General features: G+C 50.6%; 1 protein-coding gene across 1 annotated transcript in view; it reads right to left on the bottom strand.

Annotated features, from left to right (window-relative positions):
* The window catches only part of SIM2 (SIM bHLH transcription factor 2), a 55,996-nt gene that overhangs the window by 26,789 nt on the left and 3,507 nt on the right, over window positions 1-25,700 (bottom strand). The window contains exons 2-6 of the mRNA XM_086675954.1: window positions 19,076-19,158; window positions 15,870-15,959; window positions 8,569-8,677; window positions 4,925-5,010; window positions 685-884 (exon numbers count right to left, since the gene is read on the bottom strand). Coding sequence (XP_086532080.1) covers window positions 685-884; window positions 4,925-5,010; window positions 8,569-8,677; window positions 15,870-15,959; window positions 19,076-19,158 — 568 coding nt within the window. The remainder of the gene's footprint in view (window positions 1-684; window positions 885-4,924; window positions 5,011-8,568; window positions 8,678-15,869; window positions 15,960-19,075; window positions 19,159-25,700) is intronic.

Genomic DNA, 25,700 nt, shown 5'->3' with positions numbered 1-25,700 from the left:
AGCTTGTAGTCACAGCTTTTCCCGGCAAAGGCCACCTGTCTGCTCTCAGCCTCAGCTCTGTGGCCATCAGAGCTCCGATGGCTTCCCACCAGCTCATTGCAAAATCTTTTCTTTGCCTTAAGGTCCCACCTACTTGACGGACACACAAGGCAGAATCCTGACGTCGCAGGCCTTCGACAAAGGCTAACTTGTGTCCACAGCACATATTTCCAGCTCCAACTCCAGTGAGATGATGAAAATATAAATAAATAATATACAACAAGTACCCAGCACCTGGAGAAGCTGGCTACTCTTTAAGTACTAAAGCTGATATCAATTCTTTCAATTCCTGACTTGGTTCCACTAAATACCCTTCTAACTCACATTCTTTTTTTTTTTTAATTAATTAATTAATTTATTTATTTTGGAGGGGAGGGGCAGAGAGGGAGAGAGAGAATCCCAAACTGGTTCTGGGCTTATGGTCCAGAGCACAGGGCTCAGACTCACGGAACTATGAGATCATGACCTGAGCCCAAGTCAAGAGTCGGACGTTTAACCAACTAAGCCACCCAGGCGTCCCCTAACTCCCTTTCTTAGTACGGCTTATTTCCTCGTTACATTTTGGCTTAACAACTCAGCGTTCAGGCCAGTTTCCACTGTCAGTATCTTCTGGAATTCTGCAGCAGCAGCAGGTGCCAAACTCACCTGGAATCCAGGAAGATCAGCTTCAGGTCAAGGCTGGCCCTGAACATGAACATGTTACTGTGCAGCTTGATCTCTGTGATGGCACTGGGTGGCAGCGACTGGCCCACGGCCACCAGCCCCACGATCTGGTAGCACGAGTCGTACAGGGACACGTCCAGCATATACTGCCTGATCTTCAGGTAGCCGCTGCAGTGGATGACCTGGCAAAGCAGAGGGCAGGGTCAGCCCAGGGGTTAGACCGGTACCCACTCCTCCCGGCTCTGAGCCTACTGGCTCTCCTGGGCACGCTGGACTCTCCCCGGCCCAGCCTCTACGGAGCTGGTGTGACCCCACAAAGGTCACACCAACATGCTGACGACACCCAACTCATTGCTCAGAAGACACGAAGTGATGCTTCTTCCTTAGGAAACAGTAGTGCAATCAAATGTAAGGTCGTCTTATCCAATTGACTCTGCCCCAGTAACTCCCCGAGTTGAGACTCTAATATGTAATGGACTGATACCTAATTAACTCATCACCAAACCCACTATTAGGTAGCAAACAAAGGCACCATGGGAAGCTAACCTCTGGTTCCAAGACACTCACTTTACGTTCTTCGTCCCCCAATGGGACTGGATTTGACATCTGTCAACTTGACATTTATATCACTTGACAAGCTATACCATTCCAGTACGTTAAGAATTCATTCAGTAGAGGGGCGCCTGGGTGGCTCAGTCGGTTAGGCGTCTGACTTCAGCTCAGGTCATGATCTCACAGTCTGTGGGTTTGAGCCCCGCGTCAGGCTCTGTGCTGATAGCTCAGAGCCTGGAGCCTGCTTCCGATTCTGTGTCTCCCTCTCTCTCTGCCCCTCTCCCCATTCATGCTCTGTCTCTCTCTGTCCCAAAAATAAACAAACGTTAAAAAAAAAATTTAAAGAATTCATTCAGTAGGATCAAAACAGCCTTCCTCTTAATGTGTTTTTATTTACTTTATTTATAGGTCAAGATTTTATTCCCTTATGATAAGCAAAAAGCCAGAGAGGCTATATAGAAACCTCTGGTTGTTATAGCCAAAAAACACAAAAAAAACACAAAAAACAAACCATGCAGGAGAGAGGGTATAGTGTTCCAAATGTCAAACAGGAACATTTGTGCAACCTTCAGCCTCCATATCGGAAGCATTTATATAAGTTAGGATCAGTAAAATCTCGAAAGGATCATGACAGCAGTGATGAACAGCTAAAATCTTCAGCTCTCTTCCTCCAGGACTGCTGAACGCATTCAGTCTTTAGGGCTGCAACAGATCTTGAAATCCTTCTGGTCTATTGTCCCATTTTACTGAAGAGGATATTGAGGACAAGACAGGCGATGTGTTTTGCTTACGATTAGACGGTTAATAAGTGGCAGAAACAATTCAAGGCCCAAGTCTGTTGGGTACAGGACAGCACGGGGTGGGGGGCTCCCCACAACCCTGGTCGAAATAGGCCTCGAGTTTGGGTCAGCAAACAAAAAATGTATCCCCCAAACTATAAAAGAGAGTGGGGTAAAGTCAAAGGGAAGAAGAGCTCAGTGTGGAGTTCAAAGGAGAGGGCTGAGGAGATGCTGAAGGGGAAGCAGCCCCTGGGGTGGGGAGGAGCTCAGGAGGGGTGTTCCAGAAAGAGAATGAGCTTCAGAGGCACAAAGCTGTCCCCTTTCTCTCCCCCACCCTTTTCTAACATGCAAATGCTCCTGCACAAAGGCCCCCATCCCCTCCATCTCCGGAGCCATGGGCTTAGCACCTCTCTCCTCTGAGGAGGGAGAAACAGTAACTTCAGACGCCAGGGAGGAATCAGAAGCTTGGAAGGGGACGCTCAGTGCACGCTTCCCCCTACCGGCCCTTCCGTCTGGGGGTGCTGATTCTGGGGCTGCCCATGGGCTCTTCGGGGGACCTGCTCCTGGATTCCAGAACTTGCCAGAGCAGGAGGCCACATCTGCTGGAGAAATGCAGCCCGAAGGGGCTCTGACCCCCAGCCTGCGGGCCTCTGCCCGTCTTCTCCCTTCCTTGCTTGCGTCCCTGAGGATCATAAAATGGGGCCAACAGTACTCCCTCAGAGGGCTGCTATGACTGTTAATTAAATTAAGTAGACGTGGGGCACCTTGGGGGCTCTGTTGGTTAAGCATGTGACTTTGGCTCAGGTCATGAGCTCACAGGTTGTGGGTTCGAGCCTCTCATCAGGCTCTGTGCTGACAGCTCGGAGCCTGGAGCCTGATTCGGGTTCCATGTCTCCCTCTCTCTCTGCCCCTCCCACACTTGCACTCTCTCTCTATCAAAAAAACTGTTTTTTTTAGTTAGGTAGATGAGATGCTGCTGCTGAAGCCTTGCTGCTCCTCAGAACAGGTCTATCATTAGTCGAGCACATCACAGCCGTCACCACTGGACTTGGCGAAACATTCCGAGGGGAGAGGCGACATGTCCGGGCTCTGAACACTCACTGCCGCCCCCAGGGTGTGGATCCTCAGCGGCCTCTGGGGGCCGCCGACCCGTGCGAAACACCAAGTGCACGTGCCAGGGTGACATTCTACCCTTCGCCACGCTTATTCGTGGTCTCAGATGACGAAACCCAGTCCTCCTGGAGTTTCCTTGTACGACACCAGCTCCCCTACCTGCTGCATGAGCAGCGTCACTAGAAAGTTGTCCCATGTTTGGGTCCCTGTGCCTTCTGTCTGCAGATGTTCTTGAGTAGCAAGCAAAATACAAACCGGTGAAGACCCTCTGCCCCCTCCTTCAGACCCTCTGCCCCTCCTTCAGACCCTCCTCTGCCCCCTCCTTCAGACCCTCCTCTGCCCCCTCCTTCAGACCCTCTGCCCCCTCCTTCAGACCCTCCTCTGCCCCTTCCTTCAGACCCTCCTCTGCCCCCTCCTTCAGACCCTCTGCTCCCTATTCAGACCCTCCTCTGCCCCCTCCTTCAGACCCTCCTCTGCCCCCTCCTTCAGACCCTCTGCCCCCTCCTTCAGACCCTCCTCTGCCCCCTCCTTCAGACCCTCTGCCCCCTCCTTCAGACCCTCCTCTGCCCCCTCCTTCAGACCGTCCTCTGCCCCCTCCTTCAGACCCTCCTCTGCCCCCTCCTTCAGACCCTCCTCTGCCCCCTCCTTCAGACCCTCTGCCCCCTCCTTCAGACCCTCCTCTGCCCCCTCCTTCAGACCCTCTGCCCCCTCCTTCAGACCCACCTCTGCCCCCTCCTTCAGACCCTCCTCTGCCCCCTCCTTCAGACCCTCTGCCCCCTCCTTCAGACCCACCTCTGCCCCCTCCTTCAGACCCTCCTCTGCCCCCTCCTTCAGACCCTCTGCCCCCTCCTTCAGACCCACCTCTGCCCCCTCCTTCAGACCCTCCTCTGCTCCCTCCTTCAGACCTTCTTCTGCCCCCTCCTTCAGACCCACCTCTGCCCCCTCCTTCAGACCCACCTCTGCCCCCTCCTTCAGACCCTCCTCTGCTCCCTCCTTCAGACCCTCTGCCCCCTCCTTCAGACCCACCTCTGCCCCCTCCTTCAGACCCTCCTCTGCTCCCTCCTTCAGACCTTCTTCTGCCCCCTCCTTCAGACCCACCTCTGCCCCCTCCTTCAGACCCTCCTCTGCTCCCTCCTTCAGACCCTCCTCTGCCCCCCTCCTTCAGACCCTCCTCTGCTCCCTCCTTCAGACCCTCCTCTGCCCCCTCCTTCAGACCCTCCTCTGCTCCCTCCTTCAGACCCTCCTCTGCCCCCTCCTTCAGACCCTCCTCTGCTCCCTCCTTCAGACCCTCCTCTGCCCCCTCCTTCAGACCCTCCTCTGCCCCCTCCTTCAGACCCTCTGCCCCCTCCTTCAGACCCTCCTCTGCCCCCTCCTTCAGACCCTCTGCCCCCTCCTTCAGACCCTCCTCTGCCCCCTCCTTCAGACCCTCCTCTGCCCCCTCCTTCAGACCCTCTGCCCCCTCCTTCAGACCCTCCTCTGCCCCCTCCTTCAGACCCTCTGCCCCCTCCTTCAGACCCACCTCTGCCCCCTCCTTCAGACCCTCCTCTGCCCCCTCCTTCAGACCCTCTGCCCCCTCCTTCAGACCCACCTCTGCCCCCTCCTTCAGACCCTCCTCTGCTCCCTCCTTCAGACCTTCTTCTGCCCCCTCCTTCAGACCCACCTCTGCCCCCTCCTTCAGACCCTCCTCTGCTCCCTCCTTCAGACCCTCCTCTGCCCCCTCCTTCAGACCCTCCTCTGCCCCCTCCTCCTTCCCTCCCCCGACACGAGGCTCCTCGCACCTTGTATCCGCTGCAAGTCAGGCCCGCGTTTCTTTTCGCCAACACACACTTCATTCGCAGAAAGAAGGACCTCTCTATCTCGTACTCTGAAAGCAGGAGTGAGGTTAGATGGGCCAACTGTTCCACGATGCTTCCCCCGATTTTGTCCCAATAATATCTGTCGATGCTCAGGATCAGATGGGGCAGCCGGAAGCCTCATCCCAGAATGCCCCGACCCTGACCCAGGGAGCTTCTGCCTGGGGCGGGGACCTGGGTGGGGTGGGGAGACTGGCCCCAGGCCTGCTCCAGAAGCAGGCAGCTGGAAACGTGGCCACAGCAAGAACTCAGGAAACAACCACCTGGGGCCAAGGTGAGGACTGTAAGCGCAGTGGGCCCAGCCCCCCTCGGCATGCCCATGGCCCCCTCCTGGCAGGCACAGAGAGGCCTGGCACCGAAAGAATCGCCTTGGCTAGTCCTGGGGTGGAAGCCTGGGTTGGCCAGGAAGGCCCAGAAGCATCTGGCTTCCCTCAGGGTAAAGGACACTGAGTAAGGGCTCACAGGTACAGCTCTTTCCCCAGCAGAGGGAGACAGCCACAGGGCCCTGACACTGCCCGGGACTGCCTTGGAATGCGGAACCCCCTCAGCCAGATCAAAAAGCCTTAGCCCTCATACATAGCCCCCTCCTTTCTCAGGGCTCTTACCCTCCCCATTCGGTCTTTCTCTGGCAGGGCCAAAGGCCTTACCCACCAGTCTCTGACCTCACTAGTGCAAATGCAAGTGAGTCCCCAAAGGAAACTAAATCTGCTTTAGTGAGCAGATGCCAGTTCTCTGGAATGATGTGTCCATGCCCCCGGGTAAGGGTGAGGTCACTCCACGCTAAATAGAGTTATTTGGTGGCAGTTAATAGATTAATTTTTAAAGAAAGGTTACCATTAGGAGTAGAGGCAAGGCTCCCAGCCATCGCCTATGAGGCTCCTCCCTTCCACCTGCTTGGAGGGGTGGCCATATTTACCTACAATTCCTCTGCAAGCAGGCTATGGTCTGTGAGACATAAGGCTTCCCTGTAACGTGGCTGCCTGTCTGCACCATATCCAGCCAAGCACTGAGGTCTAAAAAAACTTCACCCGGTAATTAACCATGGAGCTTTGGAGAAAGCCAACAATACAATGACCATGACATGATGGGGCAAGTTTAGACGCACAAAAACAACTCTGTGGATAAGAAGCCAGGGAGAGGTCTGAGCGCCTGTGAACCTCAGGCCTTGCACACTTGGGTGGAAATGAATCTGGGGGCAACCCCATCTCTCTTAGACCCCTGTGCTTCTCTTGTGTTGTTGCTGTGCCTGAGACATGAACCCCACAGAGACTGGGGTCGAAAGGGTCTCATGATATTCCCAAGACTCATGCGCTGTCATTTTACAAACACCCTTTTAAGGCTGTGACACAGAAGGATGATGGGAAACCAGAGCTAGTGAGAAAGCGCCCAGGCCCATGTAATTAACACGCTGTGGAACTTTCTAGAACAATAACAACCCAATATTCTTAGGGAGTTCTCCAAGACTCCCACCGCCTCTTCCAGCTTTAAACAGCCCCACAGTGAAAGAATGAGATTCAGGTACATTCCCCCCCCAGACCTCATTTTGTTAGAAATTACTTCTTCAGGGTCTTATTTGTGTGCATTTATGCAGCCAGACCATTTGCAAGGAGTTAAGAGTCACAGACCATGGCTAAAAGCAAGCTGCCAGCTCAGAAACCAGGACAGCAATCTCTCTCCCTCATAAGGAAAAGTGAGGCTTACAGCGACTAGTTCTGGGGCTAGAACGTGCTGGCGGGGGGTGGGGGGTGCACAGAGTTGAATCTGCAGGTGGTTTTACAATTGAGTGGGCTCTGGGGCATCAGCTAAGCTTCCGACTTCAGCTCAGGTCATGATCTCACAGTTTGTGAGTTCGAGCCCCGCATTGGGCTCTGTGCTGACAGCTCGGAGCCTGGAGAGTGCTTTGTATTCTGTGTTTGTGTGTGTGTGTGTCTCTCTCTGCCCCTCCCCTGCTCATGCTTTGTCTCTCTCTCTCTCTCTCTCTCTCTCTCTCAAAAATAAATAACACATTTATAAAAATGTTTTAAATAAAATAAAACTGAGTGGGCTCTTCCAGAGTCTCTCTTTCTAGCCTAGAACAGCCTCCCCAGGAGGAAGCAGTAAGAGTGGAACTCGAGCTTTTCTCTGGCTGGCGACCCCATTCTCACCCTGCTTCACGTTTCTCCTTTCGCATTTTGTTCTACTGGGGAAGTCTGGCCAAGTTGGGATACTGTAGTCCAGAGCAGACAAGAGACCTATCGATCAACATGCTGGTTGGTCTCATTGGACTGTCAGACGGAGTTACAAGCCCAGGGCCCCCCGAATAAGTTCTTCTCTGTCTTCCCAGCATGCACTGCAATTATAACTTAGGAAGTCATTTGTGTAATGATGTGCTCCTCACCCTTCACTGAATAGTCAAGCCACATCATGTCCTAACACGGTGCTTATGACCATAGAACCCAGTCAATATGTGTTAAATGATGGGACTGTCAGGTGGAGGAACCTGCCCCCACACGGAGACAGGCTGGGGAGGTGCACCTGCCTCCATCTAGACAAGGGCTTCTTAACTGATTCGTGCCATGGCATCTCTACCTAGAATAATGTTTTTAAGTGCCGAAGATAAAATATATGAGATCACAAATGGAACCAGCTGTGTTGAAAACAGTTACCAAAATATTAAAACAAGTGGTGATATGGTTATAAATGTGCTGGTTTATTTTTTTTTTAATTTTTTTTTTCAACGTTTATTTATTTTTGGGACAGAGAGAGACAGAGCATGAACGGGGGAGGGGCAGAGAGAGAGGGAGACACAGAATCGGAAACAGGCTCCAGGCTCTGAGCCATCAGCCCAGAGCCTGACGCGGGGCTCGAACTCACGGACCGCGAGATCGTGACCTGGCTGAAGTCGGACGCTTAACCGACTGCGCCACCCAGGCGCCCCTAAATGTGCTGGTTTATTAACACGTGAGACAACAAGACCCAGTAGCAGGCTCATAACTCTTGAAATTTTGAAGTAGCAATGAGCCCCAATGATACGTTTAAGTACCTACAAGAACACTGTAAAGTGAAACGAACACATGTGATTCTCGTTGTGGGCAAAGCCGTGGGTTCTAGTGAGAGTAAGGGGACAGACAGTCTACAGTCTATATGCAAAGGAAAAGCGGAATTCAGCCAGACAGAATAAAGATGTAATTCTTCCCATGCAGTTTCACAGACCCCCTGAGTTCCATCTGGGGGCCCTCTGGTGAAGAAGCCCAGGTCTAGATTGTGTCCCTGGAACTCTAAACCAAGAGCACTTTAGGGGAGAAGCCTCTGACCATGTTTCTTTACCTCCTGCAGCACCTCACGTGGTCTCTGGCATGAGAAATGAGATCCATAGTGTTGCTTCAAAGGACAGAGGCATAAAAGCAAATGCCCCGTGCTGTGTGTTTTCTGGAGAGGCCCTGCTGGGCGGCCCCAGTCATGCTTCCCCCACCCCTTGGCAACACAGGAAGCAAAACCCTCAGGTCACATCGAGAGAGAGAGAGAGAGAGAGAGAGAGAGAGAGAGAGAGAGAGCGCTTTGTCTGGTTTCTTCTCATCTGGAGGAAATACCTTGTAGCAGGTGATGGTGGAGGGGCTGGTGGGCCGCGAGGACAGCTGTCATCTCGTCGTGGTCGGAAGGATGGATGTACTCGTAAATACTGTTGCCCGTGAGCTCCACCTGCCACAGAGGGAAGGGAAGGGTCAGAAATCCCCTCGGGGTTGCCTGGGTGGAGGAAGGGGAAGGTGCACCGTAGGTAGGCACCACCAGGGACAGGGGTCCCACCTCTCCTTGCAACCTTGTCCCCATGCAGAAACGTGTGGCTTTCATCAAGCAGTGCTCTGAACCGCCTCCCACATGGGGATTGGGGTCAAAGCCAAGACAGTTCTGAGCAGGAGGAACTGGGAAGTGAAGGATGAAAAGGTGTCATGGAGGTGGGTGACCCCTATGGCCCAGGCAGTGTCCTTTATACAGGAGACAGCTTAAAACAGACTGGAGCTAGGGCCTTGCCCTTCCCCCGCGCACTCCCATGCTGCCTGAGGGGACTGGCCAGCTGGGACACCAGCTGCTAAGTCCAGACTATCGTCCCTGCGAGAGCCAAGTCTGCCCTCTCAGAGGCTGAGCAAGTGGGAGCCACAGGGGCTCCAGTTCATTTCTCCATCAGCTCTGAGCTGTGCCCCTCAGGCACCGCCGGGCCTCTTTCACGTGGCTGGAAACGTGTCCCTGGCCTTCCGAGTCTGGGATGACTGTGTTGCCCGATGGCTCCCGCCCACGGGTGTGGCGGGGAGGCTGCGGGACCTGCGGGAAGGTTTGGGCCCGCTCCAGACAGCCATGTGACAGGCTGGTTATTTCCCCCGGGGGTGCGACCCCAGCACTTGGGCACCACCTACTTCCAGGCACACCCTGCAGAGGACAAGACGGCAAGCCTAGAGGCCATGTGGATGTTGGCCAGGACCCTGCCTTGCAGGGATGGGGGTCTCTAGGAAATAGCATCATTATGACCTATCCACAGAGGTCACTGGTGATTCGATGCCTAAACGAGAACTTTTCCACTGTTCCCCCCAAGCATAAGTGCCATGATAGGGGATATTAGAGTCTCAAGGCCTGGACTCCCTGACCCCATCCTAAGATGGGCAGTGGTACAGAATGTTCCAGAAACTCTGACCATCACAACGGCCTTCTGAGCAGTGCCGGCTGGATCCTATATTAGAGGTACACCAGTATGGATGAGGGCTGTGTCAGTGCATCCAGGATTAATCAGGGGCCCAGGGCACTGATGGCTGTTCCACCATGGCCAGGAAGAGCCCCCAGGCCCAGGGTGGAAGAAACTGAAAGCCTGCGAGAAAATGCCCTCGGGAGGCAGAGAACCTTGGGCAGGTCTGATGAACTCTCTTAGCTCTGCCCCACGGGGAGAGGAGGGCAAGCTAAAAGAGCAAAGGCAGGCTTGTGAGTGCCGTGTCCCTAACCACCCCCTTGTTATTTTTAAGTGTGTTGTGAACCACATGTTTTGTTGGGAGGCTCACTGGTCTCGAGCAGAGCAGAGACGACACGATCTTCTGTAAAGGGGCAGCTCTGACCGTGCCACCTCACGCAGCAGGACGGAGGCAGCCAGGCAATTTAATGGACAAGTTCTCCTGGGAGCCACTGTTTCAAATTAGCATCAAGGCCACGAGCTCTTTACTTGGGACCACGCGGCCATGGAGAGGTGAAGTAATTTACCCCGTCCTCTGAGCCAGCTCTTCCAATGTCTTAAGACGTATGAGTTGCCATTTTATGCAGAACAAATTATGTTTCTGGCCCGCTAAGGCATCTTGTCTCTAAAACGGCTTTCGCAGTTCTGTTTTCTGCATTATTCCTGGAATGTTTCTTTCCAATATTGTGCCAACAGAGCCACGGAGGGAGTCCCGTTACAGAGAGCCTCCCTGCCTCCCTCCTGGACACTCGCCTCCCAAACCCGCACTTTGCTAATGACCGAAAGGAGATTTTCCTGTGACAAAAGTTATTATGTAATTTCACTCCAAACTGTAAGGAATGAAAGGAAAACATTCTTCTTTCAAGTCGTTTCTGTTCATCCTTAAAAAAATTTCGATAAACCAGCAGATGTTAAGTCAGCCACGTGGGACAGGACAATCTCTTCTTCCCTGAGGACAGCAGTGGGGGCTCCTTGTGAAGCTCTCTCAGGTGGAGAGGGACAGAGGCTAATAAGAAAGGGAGCTGGTTTTTTTTTTTTTTTAATTGATTTACAATTTCAACAGCTTGTTTTTAAAAATGAAAAAAAAATAATGAGAATTATTTTTGTGTTGGTCCATCATTTTTCCCTTAGGCATGTTTTTGAGGGAAAAAAGAAGTATTCTAGTTTGCTCTGAGTTCTTACTTAGGAAAAAAACAACACATCTTTTTATTTTTATTTTATTTTAAAAATTTAACTATTTATTTTAAGTAATCTCTACACCCGGCGTGGGGCTCGAACTCACAACCCCAAGATCAAGAGTCACGTGCTCTTGTGACTGAGCCAGCCGGACGTCCCAGTAGCTCATGTCTTTTGAAACGTATTTATAAACTTGCAGAAAGATTTGCATCTCTGCTTATAGGGATTCGATCTGCGTTTTAATCCTAAAGTAGCTTCATCTGTTTTCAAAGATCCCATTCTCGCCATATGCGTTTGGAAAAAGAACAGAGAAGGTCCGTGAATGAAGAGGCTTGATTTGCTGAATACTTGGGTCAATTATAAACTCTAAGCCTGTCCAGGAAGTAAAATGGTCTTCAAATAACGGAAATGTTTTTAGAGAACAAATTTTGGAATGATAAAACAGTGCTGACCTTGACTCAAAATTATGGTTGACATGGTGTTTCCTGTATTTACATATCTACTCGTGCTTTTGAATGGTTGAAAGAAATGTAGCTACCTCACCAGAAAAAAAAAAAAAAAAAAAAAAATTATAGTTGTCGCTATAAAACTCCCCAGGTCTCATACATCAACCTTATTAAAACAGACCCTCAATGTGATATTTTAGTATTTGTAAAACCCTGCTAACTACAAAATGAATTGCTTTCCTACTAAGAGCGTTTTTATGTTTTGCTGAATACCTTTCCTTCCTGCCAAGACAAGTACATATGGTAAATGCAGCACTAAATGGATACATTCTGGGTCAGAAGGGGAAAGTCACCCAGTGCTCGGGAAATGCACGTGACTCTGCTTTGGGCGTTTTGCTGACTATGGTAAATTAAGCATTTTAAAATAAGATGGTTTGGGTTTCAGGGTTCAAGTTATGTCAACAAACATAAAGCGCTGTCCTTTCTCTTTATTTCAAAAGTGAAAGGATTAGGTCTATGGCCCCAAACAATGCCGTGGCTAGGCCACAACTTTACGGTTGTGGTTCCGGCCACAATCTCAAATATTACATTTTCCTTTATATGTCTCATAAATGGCCATTTCACACATACCTATAGTTGCTTGAAAATTTACATTAGTTACCTAGATGTTATATAATACATGCAACTTTGGTGAGGAAATCTAAACCGCAGGGATACTTAAAAGCGTCTGAGGAAACACACAGCAGGTTCTACAGGGCTTTTTTCCTTTTTCACATATAAATAAGTTAATCACACCAACCAAAAAACCATGGAACTAACCATCTAATAAACCTGTGTGGATAAAGAATGCTTCCCCAACTCTACCCCTCCAAACAGATATAAACGAGACTATACGAATTATTACGTATCCTTTGCGGGCACATATACCGAATGGAATTTTCAAGGCTGAAGCCTGACTCTGTTTCCCAACACTTGGACGGTGAGCTGAGAAGACTTACTTGTACTTTGTGGTTGTCTCTGTCACTTTCTGGTAAGAAAGTCTGACAGCAAGGGTCACTGTGTCTCCTAATTTAAAAACAAAAATAGTAAACTCTGCCAGATTTCTTACTCTAACACTCGTTTAAAGAAAGCTCAATAAAACGCTTTGAATTAGGATGGGCTTATCACACATAAAGAATCATTTTTATACCCTCCAAAATAGATAATTGAGATAGTTATTTAGGTAGTGCAGATGTGAAAAAAAAAACACCACCACCACTTTGCCGTGAATTATCACACAATGATGACAAACCTAGGAGCTTATGTTACCTAGGAGCTGCTAACACAGAGTTTAACCCTGAATTAATGTGAAAGATGTTGTTACTTAATGAGATAATGTCATCGAGAGTAATTGAAAGTTCTTGGAACGCAGAAGGACGCTATGTAAATATAAGCTATTAGCACTATCGTTATTCATCAGAAAATCTGTCTGAAGGGTTACTCTGCTTACTGGATAGAATTTTAACATTTTCCCCTCCGACGATTAAAAAAAAGATCCTTAAGCCTATTTTAATAAAGTTTTCATGTTTGACATCCTTGCCTGACTTTTTGCTACTAATAAAAATAATCTAAAAGGCGCAAAAAAATTTTTTTAAAGGAGAAGTTGGGCGTTTGACATCCTATTCAATACTTCATTTTACTATTTAAGTAAAGAAGACAGAAAAAAATACACATTGTGATTCTGCCTAGAGTTCCTTCTGCAGAGTTAATCGTGAGCAGGAGGCAGATTTGTGGGAACGGTTTGTTGTTGCTTATTTAAACAGTTCAGCATGGAACACTCCCCAGACACTAACGAGGGCTCACGTCTGCATTAAAGTGTTTTTGTAGCTGGAGGCTGATGCTGAGGCAGTCCCACTAAGAGACCAAGAAAAAAAAAAAAAATTCAGTCGCTCTACACAGTTTATCTTTTTTTTAAACTGACACTTCTCCCGGCCAGCAACATAATAAACAAAAGGCATCTCTACAACATTCTTGAAAAGTGATCATGTATAACTCCCTGCCCTTCCAAAATTATGGCACCAAGGTTTCTCTCTGCATTGTGACCAAAGGGAAATATAATTTTAATTGTGCCTAAATTATTCTGTTTGGATTTCCTTTTGTAGAATTCATCGTGAACAGGAGGCATACTTGTCACCTATCCAATATTTTGTTCATTCTTAATTAGTGTTCATGGACAATTTCATTTCCCACATAAAGAGAGAAAAATGACAGAGAGAGAGAATATCATACTAGACTGAGCAGCCTGCGTGAACCAGACCATCCTGGTGTGCGCACAGGGCCTTATCATGTGCCAGGCCTTGTCACATGACTAAGCAGTCCTAATATGTGCCCACCAAAGGACACTATTTGAAGCAACTTTTGTGCTACTTGAAGTACAGTTCCAATGAAACCGTGGGGACACCCGGCTTTTGTGTAGCTCCCTACGGTTTGTAAGTCACATAAAATGGGCACTTTGATATATTTCTTACCACAGCCCTGAAAAAGAGGTAGAGCAGGCATTATTTTCTTATTTAAGTTATGGTTCAGGGAGGTTAAGTACCTGCTCTATCAAAACAATGAAACCATATAACTATACATTTCCCTTTTTGCTTTGACTGCTAGGGAACTCAGATCTGACTTTAGTATTTGATACTAGTGACTTTACCTGTTTTATCTTTGTGCAGTCCTTTTTTTAAAAAATTTTTTAACGTTTTTGTTCATTTTTGAGACAGAGAGAGACAGAGCATGAGCAGGGGAGGGACAGAGAGAGGGAGACACAGCATCCGAAACAGGCTCCAGGCTCTAAGCCGTCAGCACAGAGTCCGATGTGGGGCTCGAACTCACAGACTGTGAGATCATGACCTGAGCTGAAGTCAGACGCTTAACCGACTGAGCCACCCAGGCGCCCCAATGTGCAGTCCTTTTTAAAGAATGTGAACTGTTTTGTCTTTTTTGTGACATTATGATAAGACTAACCAAAGATTTGATAAATTATGAGGAAAAAGTCAAGTAATCTACTCAAAATCATTCAGCCACATATCAAATTAGGACTAGCAACCAGGATGGTTATAACTAAAGGGCCTTAAATAATTCTAAATAGGGCAAGATAGAAACTCAGAGTAGAATACCTTGGAAAATATATAAATAGTAAATATCATGTTCCCAACAGTATTTCCTCTTCCACAAGTATACTACTAACATCAGTCACGTAAGCGTAAGAGCCAAGCCTTAGCAAATCTTATCTGGGAGACCTGGTTTCGTAAAGGAAGAGAAGAGGATGAGAAAAGGAAACACTAAGTAATCTTAATATGAGATTCTCTTTAAAGGACTTTGCATAAGAAACGTAGGCACAGACACCACCCCCTCCTCGGGCGTGGATAAAGATGTATACACGTTGGAAGAGAAGACTGTAAACAAATAGCAAATTTTAAAAAATGCATCGGCAGAAAAAAGAAAAGGAATACACCAGATGCAGGCTTCCAAATTGGTAATTTTGTTTTTCAATGAAAAAACTCCAGCCACGTTAATTGGCATGTTTTATTTTGGCGTAACTACAGAGGGGGCCGGTGCAATACAGATTATTCATCTGCCTCCTGGGAGCCCATTTCCTGTATCTAATTAATTCTAGCGTGTCTTCAGTTGCGATGGACACAAGCACTCTGATAGTTCACAATGTAAAGAAACATTTAGTCTCTACATGTATAAAAAGTGTGACTTTTGGAACCACTATCCACGCTTATTAAATCAGAAATGTGAACGGCAACAATCAGTTAGACTCCTCCCCTCCCCCCACTGGGAGGAGCCCAGACAGCAGCCGAATTCTCCCCCAAACCCTTGGCTCGACGCAAATAGATAAAGCTGTGTGCACCTCTTTCCTTTATGGGATGCACCCCCTTTTAGAAGACAGTTGCAGAAAAATCGGTAATATTTAAATGTTCTAAAGAAAACAGGACCTTGCTGAGCAAAACAGTAGTAAACTGAGTTTTATGAGTTTCTATCACAAGCATATAAAATGCTTTACTGAAACGACCACTGAACTGGAAAAACTCAGGAAAAATTACCCTGAATTCCATGTGAACACTCATAAATCTACACCCACCCCTTCTCTCTCCCCAAAGCACAGTCTGCATAAAATCCATGTTCGACATCAGTTTCCCTCTTACTTTCATGGCAACTCACAATACCACGTGCCGACCAGCAAGCGTGGACTGAAAAATCTCCCTTTGTGAAGCTCTTGTTAGTGGCAGAGTGTTACTGCAGAAGCAGAGTCCAGGCTATCAGACAGAATCCTCAGAACAAAGCTGACTGTTGCGAAGATCTACTGGTCATTAATCCCAAAGGAAAAAGAAAGTAAAACCTTCAAAATGCAACACGAAGAGCCCTGCGGGATGGCCTAAAAAGATGATTTTGCAATTTCGGATTATTTCACACACAAAAGCAGACGCTTGAACAGAATCATTTTCAAGGTGGACAAGACTGTCAAGGTCCGCCAACACTTAATTCTGTATTTTGGTTATACATAAAATTAGGGAATACCTACCTGTGACAAGCCTAAATGTACAGAAGCTGTTTCTGATATATACATGATTTTGCCATCAGATGCTACCACGAAAACAAATCCGTCCAAAGTCTGTAAAAGAAAGTGCCAGAGTAAGAGGTGACAGTTCTACATCAGAGTTAAGTCAAATAATTGTGCCATCACTGGAGTGGAGGAACATATAAAACATTATCATCAATACATATTTGTTCAATGCAAAATGGAGTGCAGGGCCATAAGAAGGACCGTGGGTTACAACGCTCACGGCGCAATTCCCGGGACCAGGCTCTCAAATGCTTTTAAAGCACTTTAAAAACAGTCTTACAGCCACATCACAAAAATCATGCAAAACATTTGAGAATTCCTAACATGCTCAGTTTAAATGCAGTAGCTTTATTGTTTAGGGTTATTTTAGCACTTAGCACAAATCCGGACTTCTATGGTACTTAGGGGGAAACCTACCACTATATAGACCGTTTTATGTCATAATTGGCAGTCCTTTATACCGCTAGGACATATGCTTTATTTGCCACAATTTTCTAGTTACCCCTAAGTACCATTTGAATAATAAATTCCGAACACTACCACTCCCCTGAAAATAAAATAACCGGTTATTTTAACAGACTATGTCTACAGAATTAACTACTTAGAGTTTGCAAGAGATCAAATAACCTTTGCAAAATTCAAGGAGAAAAAGTATCAATTTCTGAAAAATTAAAACTACCTAAATGATATTGCCTGGGTTGGCCAGCCCTCAAAAAAATAAAGTAAAATTTTAAGAGCTAATTAAGACAAATAAAAAGGTAATGATTATATTTATATGTGGCAAGGATAAAAAGACTAAATTATTTTTGAAAAAGGAAACTGCATTTTATTTACCCATTCATATTTTAGATCCAGAACCAAAGAAAAGCAATAAAGTTGGTGAAAGGTCCATACAACCCACAATGCTGCCCCCATAAAAAATATTCCAAATTAATTTCTGGCCACAAATTCTATTTTTACAGCATGTAATTGAAACCAGATTACCTTCGGTTTTGCTAAATCTGCCCCCTCTTTGGAGGGGGGCCTAAAAAGAATGTAGTAGAAGTGAAACTTGAAAGATATCCTTACATTCTGTTGTCTCAAGTACAGTTTTACTGTAACCACTCTTTGCCAACTTAACTATCATCGTCCCAACCTATGCTCAGGTTGAAATCCACATCTTGATTATAAGCCTTCCTTTCTCGTCCTGAACTCAGCTACAACATATTCTCCCAACTAAATTCCGTTTCAAAAATATAAAACATACCGCAATTTCTAAAGTTATAAACGTTTTGGCACATCTGCACCCTCGTGCTTAGCTCCAAAATCATTGAAGAGATACACTTATTGAAACGGTATCTGACAGCCAGCCATGTGAGTAAAAGAGAAAGAAAAATCATCGTAATTAAATTCTGAAAGTTGCCAGCAGTAGCTAAAAAAATAATATCCTTAATGGAAAACGTTGGATATACCTTCGCAGCTTCAGATTACCGAATTCTCTTGAATGTATTGCAAACATGCCCGTGCATACGGCATTCCGGCATTAAAGAAACGCACAGCACATCGGAGGAACCGAGGCGAGTTGACTTTGCCCGCCAGGTTTCCACGGGAGTTGTTCCTGGTGTTAGTGTTCACTTATACCATGTAGGAGTATCAAACAAGCAAAATACCACGCACGGTGCTGGAAGCAAGCGAGGGGGTAGGCACAGGGCGCGGGAAAGACTCCAAGAGCGCCATTTCCCAGCCCAGGCTGCCACAACGTTTGCTTTATGCTATAAAAGCTTCAGGTTTCAAATATTCTCGGGATCCTCTCTTCCTCAGAGCATGCAAGGGGGCGGGCGGAAATCCCACCAGGACATTCAGGGAAAGGGGTTTTTAAAAGATCCGCTTTTTTCGAAATGCGGTGCTCTTGGCTGACTCGATGACCCAAGTCACTGCCTACTGTCGCCAACTTTTTTTTTCTTTTAAAGAAAACACGAAATAGAAGGTGGAAATGCAAAACAGCTCTTGGTGAGCATTTTTCGATGGCAGAGACAAATGACGGGTGGGGGGGGAATGAATCGGGTCGTTGATGAGGCTCTGTAAAGGGCATTTGAAAGATTCTGGGACACTAGGCGTTGCTGTCCCCACTCAGTGCCAGCTGCTGATTTGGAAATGGCCAGTCGTGTGCACGCTTACCCGGCCAGAGCTGTGGACACCGCGAGTGAAATCCGAGGTCAGGAGCATTTTAGCAACCATGGACTGAATGATTCCGAGCTGGGGGCGCTAAGAATGACTCAGAGGCGGGGGGGGGGGGGTGGGGGGGGGGGTGGGGGGGGGCCTTAAGTGGCTGACCACAAACCAAATAAGGGCTCCCTCTGTGACACCTGAGGCTGCACCAGGTTGTGACCTGCAGCGCTCAAGAGCTGGACGACTTGGGATGAACCAGGCCCCAGCACTTGCTGTGTGATCTCAGGCATGTTGCTTAACCTCTCTGTGCCTCGATTTCCTCCTTTATAAACATGGAGCCAAAAATAGAACCTACTCTAGGTGGTGGTGACCCAGGATCACACAGTAAGACTTAAAACAGAATCTGGTCCGTAGTAAACTGCCAATAAATGCCAACCGTTAATATTCTATTATAGATGCTGCCTTTTTTTTTTTTTAACCCCCTCCAAACATACACAACTGTCAAAGGCTTTAAAACTGCCACACTGGCTCAGAGCCCCGATTCATTCCTTCTTTGGCTCAGGCACCTGGCACACGTCTGGCACAGAGCAAGCGCTCCACAAAAGTTCGCTAAGGGAAGTAAGGTTGGAAAGAACCCTGCCTGCGACCACGGGCATCCTTAGGCCTAGGTCTCAAGGTCTAGTGAGTACTGAGGCTGGGAGACGGGATCAGATCACAGTGGGGCTGGCCCTAGGTTACTCCGGTTGAGCTGAGTCCTCCCCCAGTCCCGGCCTCCCAGGGGGAAGCAAGGGGCAAGGGGGATCCATGGGGCGAATGGGGTCGTCAACTGCCTGGAGGTTCAGGAGCTGTCCCTTGCCTCTGGCGACCTCTGCATTCTGATGGTGTCCTATTGACCCACCTGGGGCTCCTTGGGGAGGGTCACCTTGAGACTGGGAGCGGGGTAAGAAGGGAGCCCCACCCAGCACGGGTCAGAGCCTTAGGCCAAGGCGGCACTCCTCTCCACAAGGAGGCTTTACCTGAAGCAAGTGTGATCCCAGCTCCTTGGCGACGCTGTCTAGGGGCCCGGCGCGGCTCGGCTGTCCCCATGCATCTCCTAAACCTGGATCCAGGAATAAAGCAAATGGGTCAACAGCAGCACCAATCGACCGGCCCCCACGCCAGGCAGAGCACGGGGAACTTCCGCATCCGTGCCTGGCGCCGACTGGAGTCCCTAGCGTCCCCCCCACCCCCCCCCACCCCCCCCCCACCCCCCGGCCCCGCAGGTTGCTGTCTGTGTCCCTGCCATCGTCCCTTTGCTCTGGATTAAAGAGAAAGAAGGCCAGAGGAGATATTCCCGCCGAGGCCTTGGGTCCAAGCACCCTCAGTGCACGCTGAGCTCGCCAGGCCCATAGCTCCCGTGGGTCGCCAACGTGCTCACGGCTCTGAAATTGCCGTTTTATTTGAAATGCCACAAAGTAATCTAATCTGCTTTGAAATTGGCCATCCTTGAAGCCAAACGGGGATATCGATTTGACCTGTAAATATTCCCCCAAGGACCCTCCCTCTCTCCCTCCCTCTCTTTGCTGAGTTGCCAGCAAACAGGCATTTTCCCAAAGGCAGAGAGGCCCAGACGAAAAAGACCTCACCATCCAGGACACAGCTCTTCCAGCATAATACGTATAATACATATGATATGATACATATATTAACCTCACATAATCCCTCGGACTCCCCGGCCCCCACAGGCGCCTTGGGAGCACCGACCCTCTTCCAATCCAAGTGCTCCAGCTTGGGAAGGGTTTGGGGGAGGTGGGTTTCCCTAGGGCCAGCTCCAAACATGCCAGAGGTCTGTGGGGGTATGGGCAGAAGGAGCCCTGTAAGTACTCGAGGATTTCTGGAAGGTACCTGTTACCACATAATTAGGGTTCCCCAGTTTTTAACTGCCCCCCCCCAAGGCCTCCTGCTTCTCCCCACCACCTCCTTGAAGGTCACCAGGGTTTCAGAAACCACACCAGGGGACAGGGGCCCTGACCAGGGAAGCCTCCTCTCCTGTGTCTCCGGGCTCAGCTGCTGCGACCCCAGAAATCCCAGACTTTCGTCTGCATATTCGGGAGCGAGGAGGAAAGCCGGGTGACGTTGTGGAGCTAAGTGTTGCTCCCTGGAGTCCTGGGGTTGGGAGCCTGGCCTGCATTCGTCCAGTTAGGTCTAGTTAGCTCCACGCCCCGGCGGCGGCGCGAGGTGGCGAGGCCGGGAGTTCTGTCTCAGCCTGCGCCCCGTTCCCCCCAGCGGAGATGGCGGCTCCAGGCCCATTCCCGCAATCCACCCGCCCCCTCTCCCCGGCAGCGACCCCCTGAGGGGCGAACTGTGGGTCCCGTCGGTTGGGGGGGGGGGGATCCGCCTCCTCTCCGCGCAGAACCGCAGGCCGGAAGGCGGGACCAATCCCTGCCCGCCCCGCTGTGCACCGGGAGTGCGGGACTGGAAGCCAGAGCAGGACGGGCGGGTTGGGGAACCCTGCCTCGTCACAGTGAATTCAGGGACCATTCCCAGGACCACACAACTCCTCCAAACCCGCGGCGAGTGGATTGCCTGGAAAGTCGCCAGGTAGGCACTCTGGTCTCCCCCACTGTTCCCTTGGGTGTGGGGGCATCTCAGTTTCTGGAGGCCTCCACCCCAAGCCCGAGGGAGCCGCGGGGCCCAAGACACCTAGGGAATCAGAGCCCCCCAACCCCCGCAAAAGCTTTGGAGGCCCTTCCCAACAAACTCTGTCCCGCAACTAAAAAAGGAATGACCTTTAATTTCTCCTCCTGGGCTCTAGGGATTTGGGGTTTATCCTGGTCTCCTTGTAAGAAAGTGGCTAGTTTCATCATATCCTGATCCCCCCGAAACGGGATCCCAGCACCTCAGTCTCCACCACGTGAACGGAGGTGTCTTCTGAACTTCAGGAAATCACTGTGCACTCACTTTCCCTCCCAAGGATTACCACGGTGACCACAGTACTAGGGAGCCACTGACTTTCACTAGCAGGTCCTTCCCTGCCCCCCCCCCGCACCCCCATCTATACAGATGGCTTGGTGGGGCCAACGTTTATTCCATTTAAGGAACCAAAATTTAAAAGCCCTGGGGCTAAATGAAAGAAGAATTTAATAAAGACCCAGGAATCGTGATTTCTGAAAATGGACAACTGTGCCCAGGTAACTCTCCTTTACCCAACTCCTGGTTCCTTTCCCTGGTTTGCACCACACTGGCCTTGCCTGGCTCAGTGGGAAAAGTGAACTCGACCTCCCAGACGAGGCTTCTTGCAGTGTCTGCAGCCAGGTCACCTGGGGAAATCTGCACCTTCAGGAAAGGTGCAGACCCAGACCAGACTTCCCTGCCCAGCTCTCCCGAAAGCTGCATGGGCGGCTCTGGCCTGATATGCAAAAGTGCACTGGGTACACAGGACAGTTTTTCATATAATTCAAATACCCAGATACTTCAATAGAGCTTGTTCTCTTCTATCATTAGAATTTTTCCTGTAATTTCCTGACACCTCTGCCTTGCTGCTAGAATTTGGTCTGAATGCCCCTTCTGGACCTAGCCTGAGGTGGCAGGGCTAATGGACAGGTTCCCCTCAAGCTTCCGTGCCCCCATGCCATCACAGCCAGCTCTTGCATTAGAAGCCTCTGTGGGTAAGGCACCTCTGTGGCCTAGGTTGACCTAGGACTCCTGATTTCAGCTCAGGTCATGCTCTCACCAAGATGGAGCCCCTTGTTGGGCTCTGCGCTGTGCGTGCAGCCTGCTTGGGATTCTCTCTCTCCCTCTCCCTCTGCCTCTTCCCCACTTGCATGTGCGTGCCCTCTCTCTCTCTCTCTCAGGAAGGAAGGAACCTCTGTGGGTGAGGCCTTTCCACTCCACCCATAAAAATCTATCTAAGGTGGGCTGAATGTGGAGACTAAATAAGGTAAGGTTTGTAACAGCAATGAACATCTTGGTGCTGTAAAGCCATATACCCTGAAAAAGTAGGCGCTGGGCTCGTGGCCCTCATCTGGACCTAACAAAGGGCTTTATTTGTTGGCGAAATGAGGGGAGAAGGGTAAGACTGAGCTAAACTCCTACAAGGTTATCATCGGTTGGTGGTCTATCTCACCTGATCCTGGGAGCGCTCCCCGCCTCCACTGACTGTGGGGGGAGCTGCCGGATGGAGGGGGTGGATCCCAAGCCTGGCCTATGGTTCCCCTGCCAGGGTTTGCTGTCCCAACTGACCTACATGTGTCTGCAGGGGACTCCCTGCTACTAGGAACCCAGATGGCCAGGTCATGGAAGAGGAGGTCAGCCACTGGGTCAGAGGAAAAAGGAGCCAGGAAACCCCTTTCTGCCACCCCTTGCCTCCGAGGGTTCCTGCATACCTACACTTGGTATTCACACTTGGTGGTCTGGCTGGCTCCCTTGCTGTTCGGTTTAAAACTTACCAGGCTCTCTTGTCACTGAAGCTATCTAAATATGGTCCCTCCTCTCTGAGTGCTCAGTTAGTCAGTCAACAAACAGCTGTTGAGCTGTGCAACCTCAGATAAAGGATCCAGAGTTTGGTAAGAGCTCCCAGGATGGCCAGTTCTTGAAGGCAGCCTTGGGTATCTAGAAGGTGACACAAACATTCCTCACAGGGATCTTGTGAAAACCAGGTGGGGTTAATAAGGGAATGCCTGACCCTGCCACCACCCATCCACGGAGAGTTGGATCTGAGATTGAGAAAAATCCAGGACAGACTTTTCTGGAGTCCCCAGGGGACACGCTGGGGTCTCACCTCCTTCTGCTCCCACTCCTGCATTTAAGATGGCAGCTGGGCGGGTCTGGATGGTCTGATCTCCAGCAAGAGCCCTGACCTCTAACCTCTATTTCTTAACTCCAAAGTGGGGGTGGGGGGGTGGTTGTGGAATTAAATGAGCTAAACCAGAGGGTGCTGACAAAGCCCTGGGTCCAGTGGAAGGCCTCGGTGGTACCAACGCCTTGGTCCAGCCTTCTCCTGCCTTCCCATTCCTTCCCTGCCTCCAGCTCTCTCCTCCTCCTTAGTCCCCCAGTTACCAGCGCCTTGGCAGAGAAAGAGGCGTGTTATTGGGGAGCACGGCCTCTTGCGAATCCGTGGACCATGTGAGGACACAAGGTTATGCTGGCTGACTGCAGACTACTCCAGAGTCCAGAAGGGTGTGTATGTGTGTGTGTGGGGGGCGGTGCTGAGGTGCTGCTCAGCTCCTCCACCGAGAGCCACCCCCCCCCACCTCCGAACGCCGGGAGCGAACCAGGGACGCCCGTCACCCTGCGGGGGCGTTTACAACCGGCATTCCGAGCATTACCACCAGCGGGGCCCGCAGGCTCAGGGGCTCCGTCCTTGGCTACCGGGCGTCGCGCGCCTGGGCGAGGGCGTAACGGGGGGAGGACGAGCCCGGGCTCCCGCCTCGACGCACCAGGGGAGCCCAGAGCTGGCACTGCCGCCTCGCTCGACTCCAGGACCCAGGAAACTGTCACGGATCTGGGGTTCCTCTGCGCGCTTCAGCCTCTGGCCTCGGAATGCTTCGTTCTCCCCGGGGTCCCCGGGAAGCCCGGCTTTGGGGCCCTTTTCCAAACCAACCGTCGCACACCGAGTCCAGGCACAGGGTGTGAAGGCGGGGGGTGGGTGGGGGCGCCCCGAGAAGGCCTCGCTGGGCCCGGCCGGACGGGGAAGGGAGGGGGCTTCCAGCCCGGCCCCGCCTGGCCGCCGGCCAAGTACGTGCTCAGACGCCCGACGGAAGGCCCGGGGCGCCCAGAGCTTCGCGCCGAGACCTCGGAGGCTGGGGCGCAGGCCCTGCCGCCGTCCGCACTGCGGAGCGCGCGTGGCCCCGCGCCGTCCAGTCCGGCTGCCCGTCCGCGCCCCAGAGCGCGCGGCCGCGGCCCGGGTTGTGGCCCCCGGGTGGCCCGAATGGGCGGCTGGCGCGCGCTCCGGGTCCTGCCTCGAGCCTCCAAGGCCCCGCAGCCCGGAGTTCCTCCCCACTGCCCGCAGCCTCCTGCTCGGCGACGGGGAGCTCGCCCTCCCGGACCCCATGCGGAGAGGGTTGTAAAGTTCCACCTTATTCTAAAAAAAAAAAAAAAAAAGTCAGCTTTTTTTTTTTTTTTTTAAATCTACATTATTCCAGCCTTCGGTAGAAAATGGGCTCGGATCTGTTGAAGTTTAGTTCAGCAAACCCTCTAAATCAAAGCGTTTCCATTCCCGACAACAATTTCCAGGCGTCTGCCTGAGTCTCAACCCAGACGCATTCCACCACGGTAATGATTCCGGGCTCAAACTCCCATTATTTTTGTGTGAGAATGACAATGTCGCACTCCCTTCCCCTGCTTTCACCCGCACTTGTCTAGAGTCTTCAGGTCTGGGAAAGGAGGAGGAGGGCTCTGTTCTCGTTGCTATAGTCAGCCTCACTTTCCATCTCCATTCCTAAGCTGGGACCACAGGCCAGTCCCTCGGGTCAGCTGTCTGTGCACAAGGGCCCACAAGGGACACCACCCTCTACCCCACTGCTGAGAGCGAAATCGGAATCCTGGCTCCTAAGAAGGAGCTTAACCAGCCACCGGATTGGCCTCGGAGCTTCTGTGGTTTTGACTCAGGCTTCCTGAGGCCCAACATACATCACCTGAAGGAGGAACTTGTCCTTCGTCCTGCCTGGCATGGCTACCATGCAGCTATGGCCAGGGAACAGCAGAGTTCTCCTACCCTGTGCCTCTGTGCTTGCAAAGCACCCCCTCTCCTGAAGGGAAGGCCACAGTGCAAAGAGGGCAGGCAGACCCTGGGCCCCAGCATTTCCCTGAGCCCTGCGTGTACCAGGCCTTCCTAGCCACCGGTGAACACATTAAGTTTTCAATTCTGAGTCCCACTTCCAAAGCCAGCCTTGCTCCCCTGCCCTCTTCCCTGTCTACCTGCCACTTCTTAGCTGTTAAAGGGAAGAAGACATTGGGGGCCCAGAAAATAACGGGTCTTCCAACTGCAGTGAGGCCCAGAGGTCCACACAGTGGGGCATTCTGCCATCTAAGCCACATCTGGCCCAGGCAACACCGTGAGCTCCCAGGAAGCAATGACTGGAATAAGAACCAGTTAGATTTCCACCTGCACTGCCTGGTTCCTCACACTTGATCCCAGGAAGCTTGCACAGCTATGGAGTTGCTAAAGGCCCATTTTTCAGACAAGGAGACCAAGGTCTAGTGGGGCCCGCTTAACAGAGCAGAGCCTTGGAAGGGTTGTGAAAATTGCAGGCACTCCTAAACTTGCAGTCTGACCTCCCTGGGGAGTGTCCACCTTGGCTCGCATGGCCTGTTTCTGCCCCTAAGTGGAACTCTTCCGAGCTCCTCTATCTCTCCCCTGCCCCAGGTGGTCTCTGGATGAAAGGAGCCAAGGCCAACGGCCTCAGGCCCAGGGAGAGAACGGGCCCAGGGAGAGAACAGGCGCTGGCCGCGGGCACAGCAGCCACCGCCCCACCGGCGATCGCCCTTGCTGTGGGACCCTGGGAAAGGCCCGCCCCTCTCTGGCTGCAATTTTCTCAGGGACGAAGGGTTAATCGGCGGTGCCAGTGGCTCCTTTGGATTTTCCTGTTCATTTTCTAGCTTGGCCTCTAGATCCTTCTTCACCGGGGATTCCGCTTGCTCCGGGGGTATGGAACAGTGGTT

The sequence above is a fragment of the Puma concolor genome, chromosome C2 (assembly GCF_028749965.1).
Source record: "Puma concolor isolate L17-30 chromosome C2, mPumCon1.1.hap2, whole genome shotgun sequence".
Taxonomy (NCBI): Eukaryota; Metazoa; Chordata; class Mammalia; order Carnivora; family Felidae; genus Puma; species Puma concolor.
This window is presented reverse-complemented; position numbering and strand designations above follow the sequence as displayed.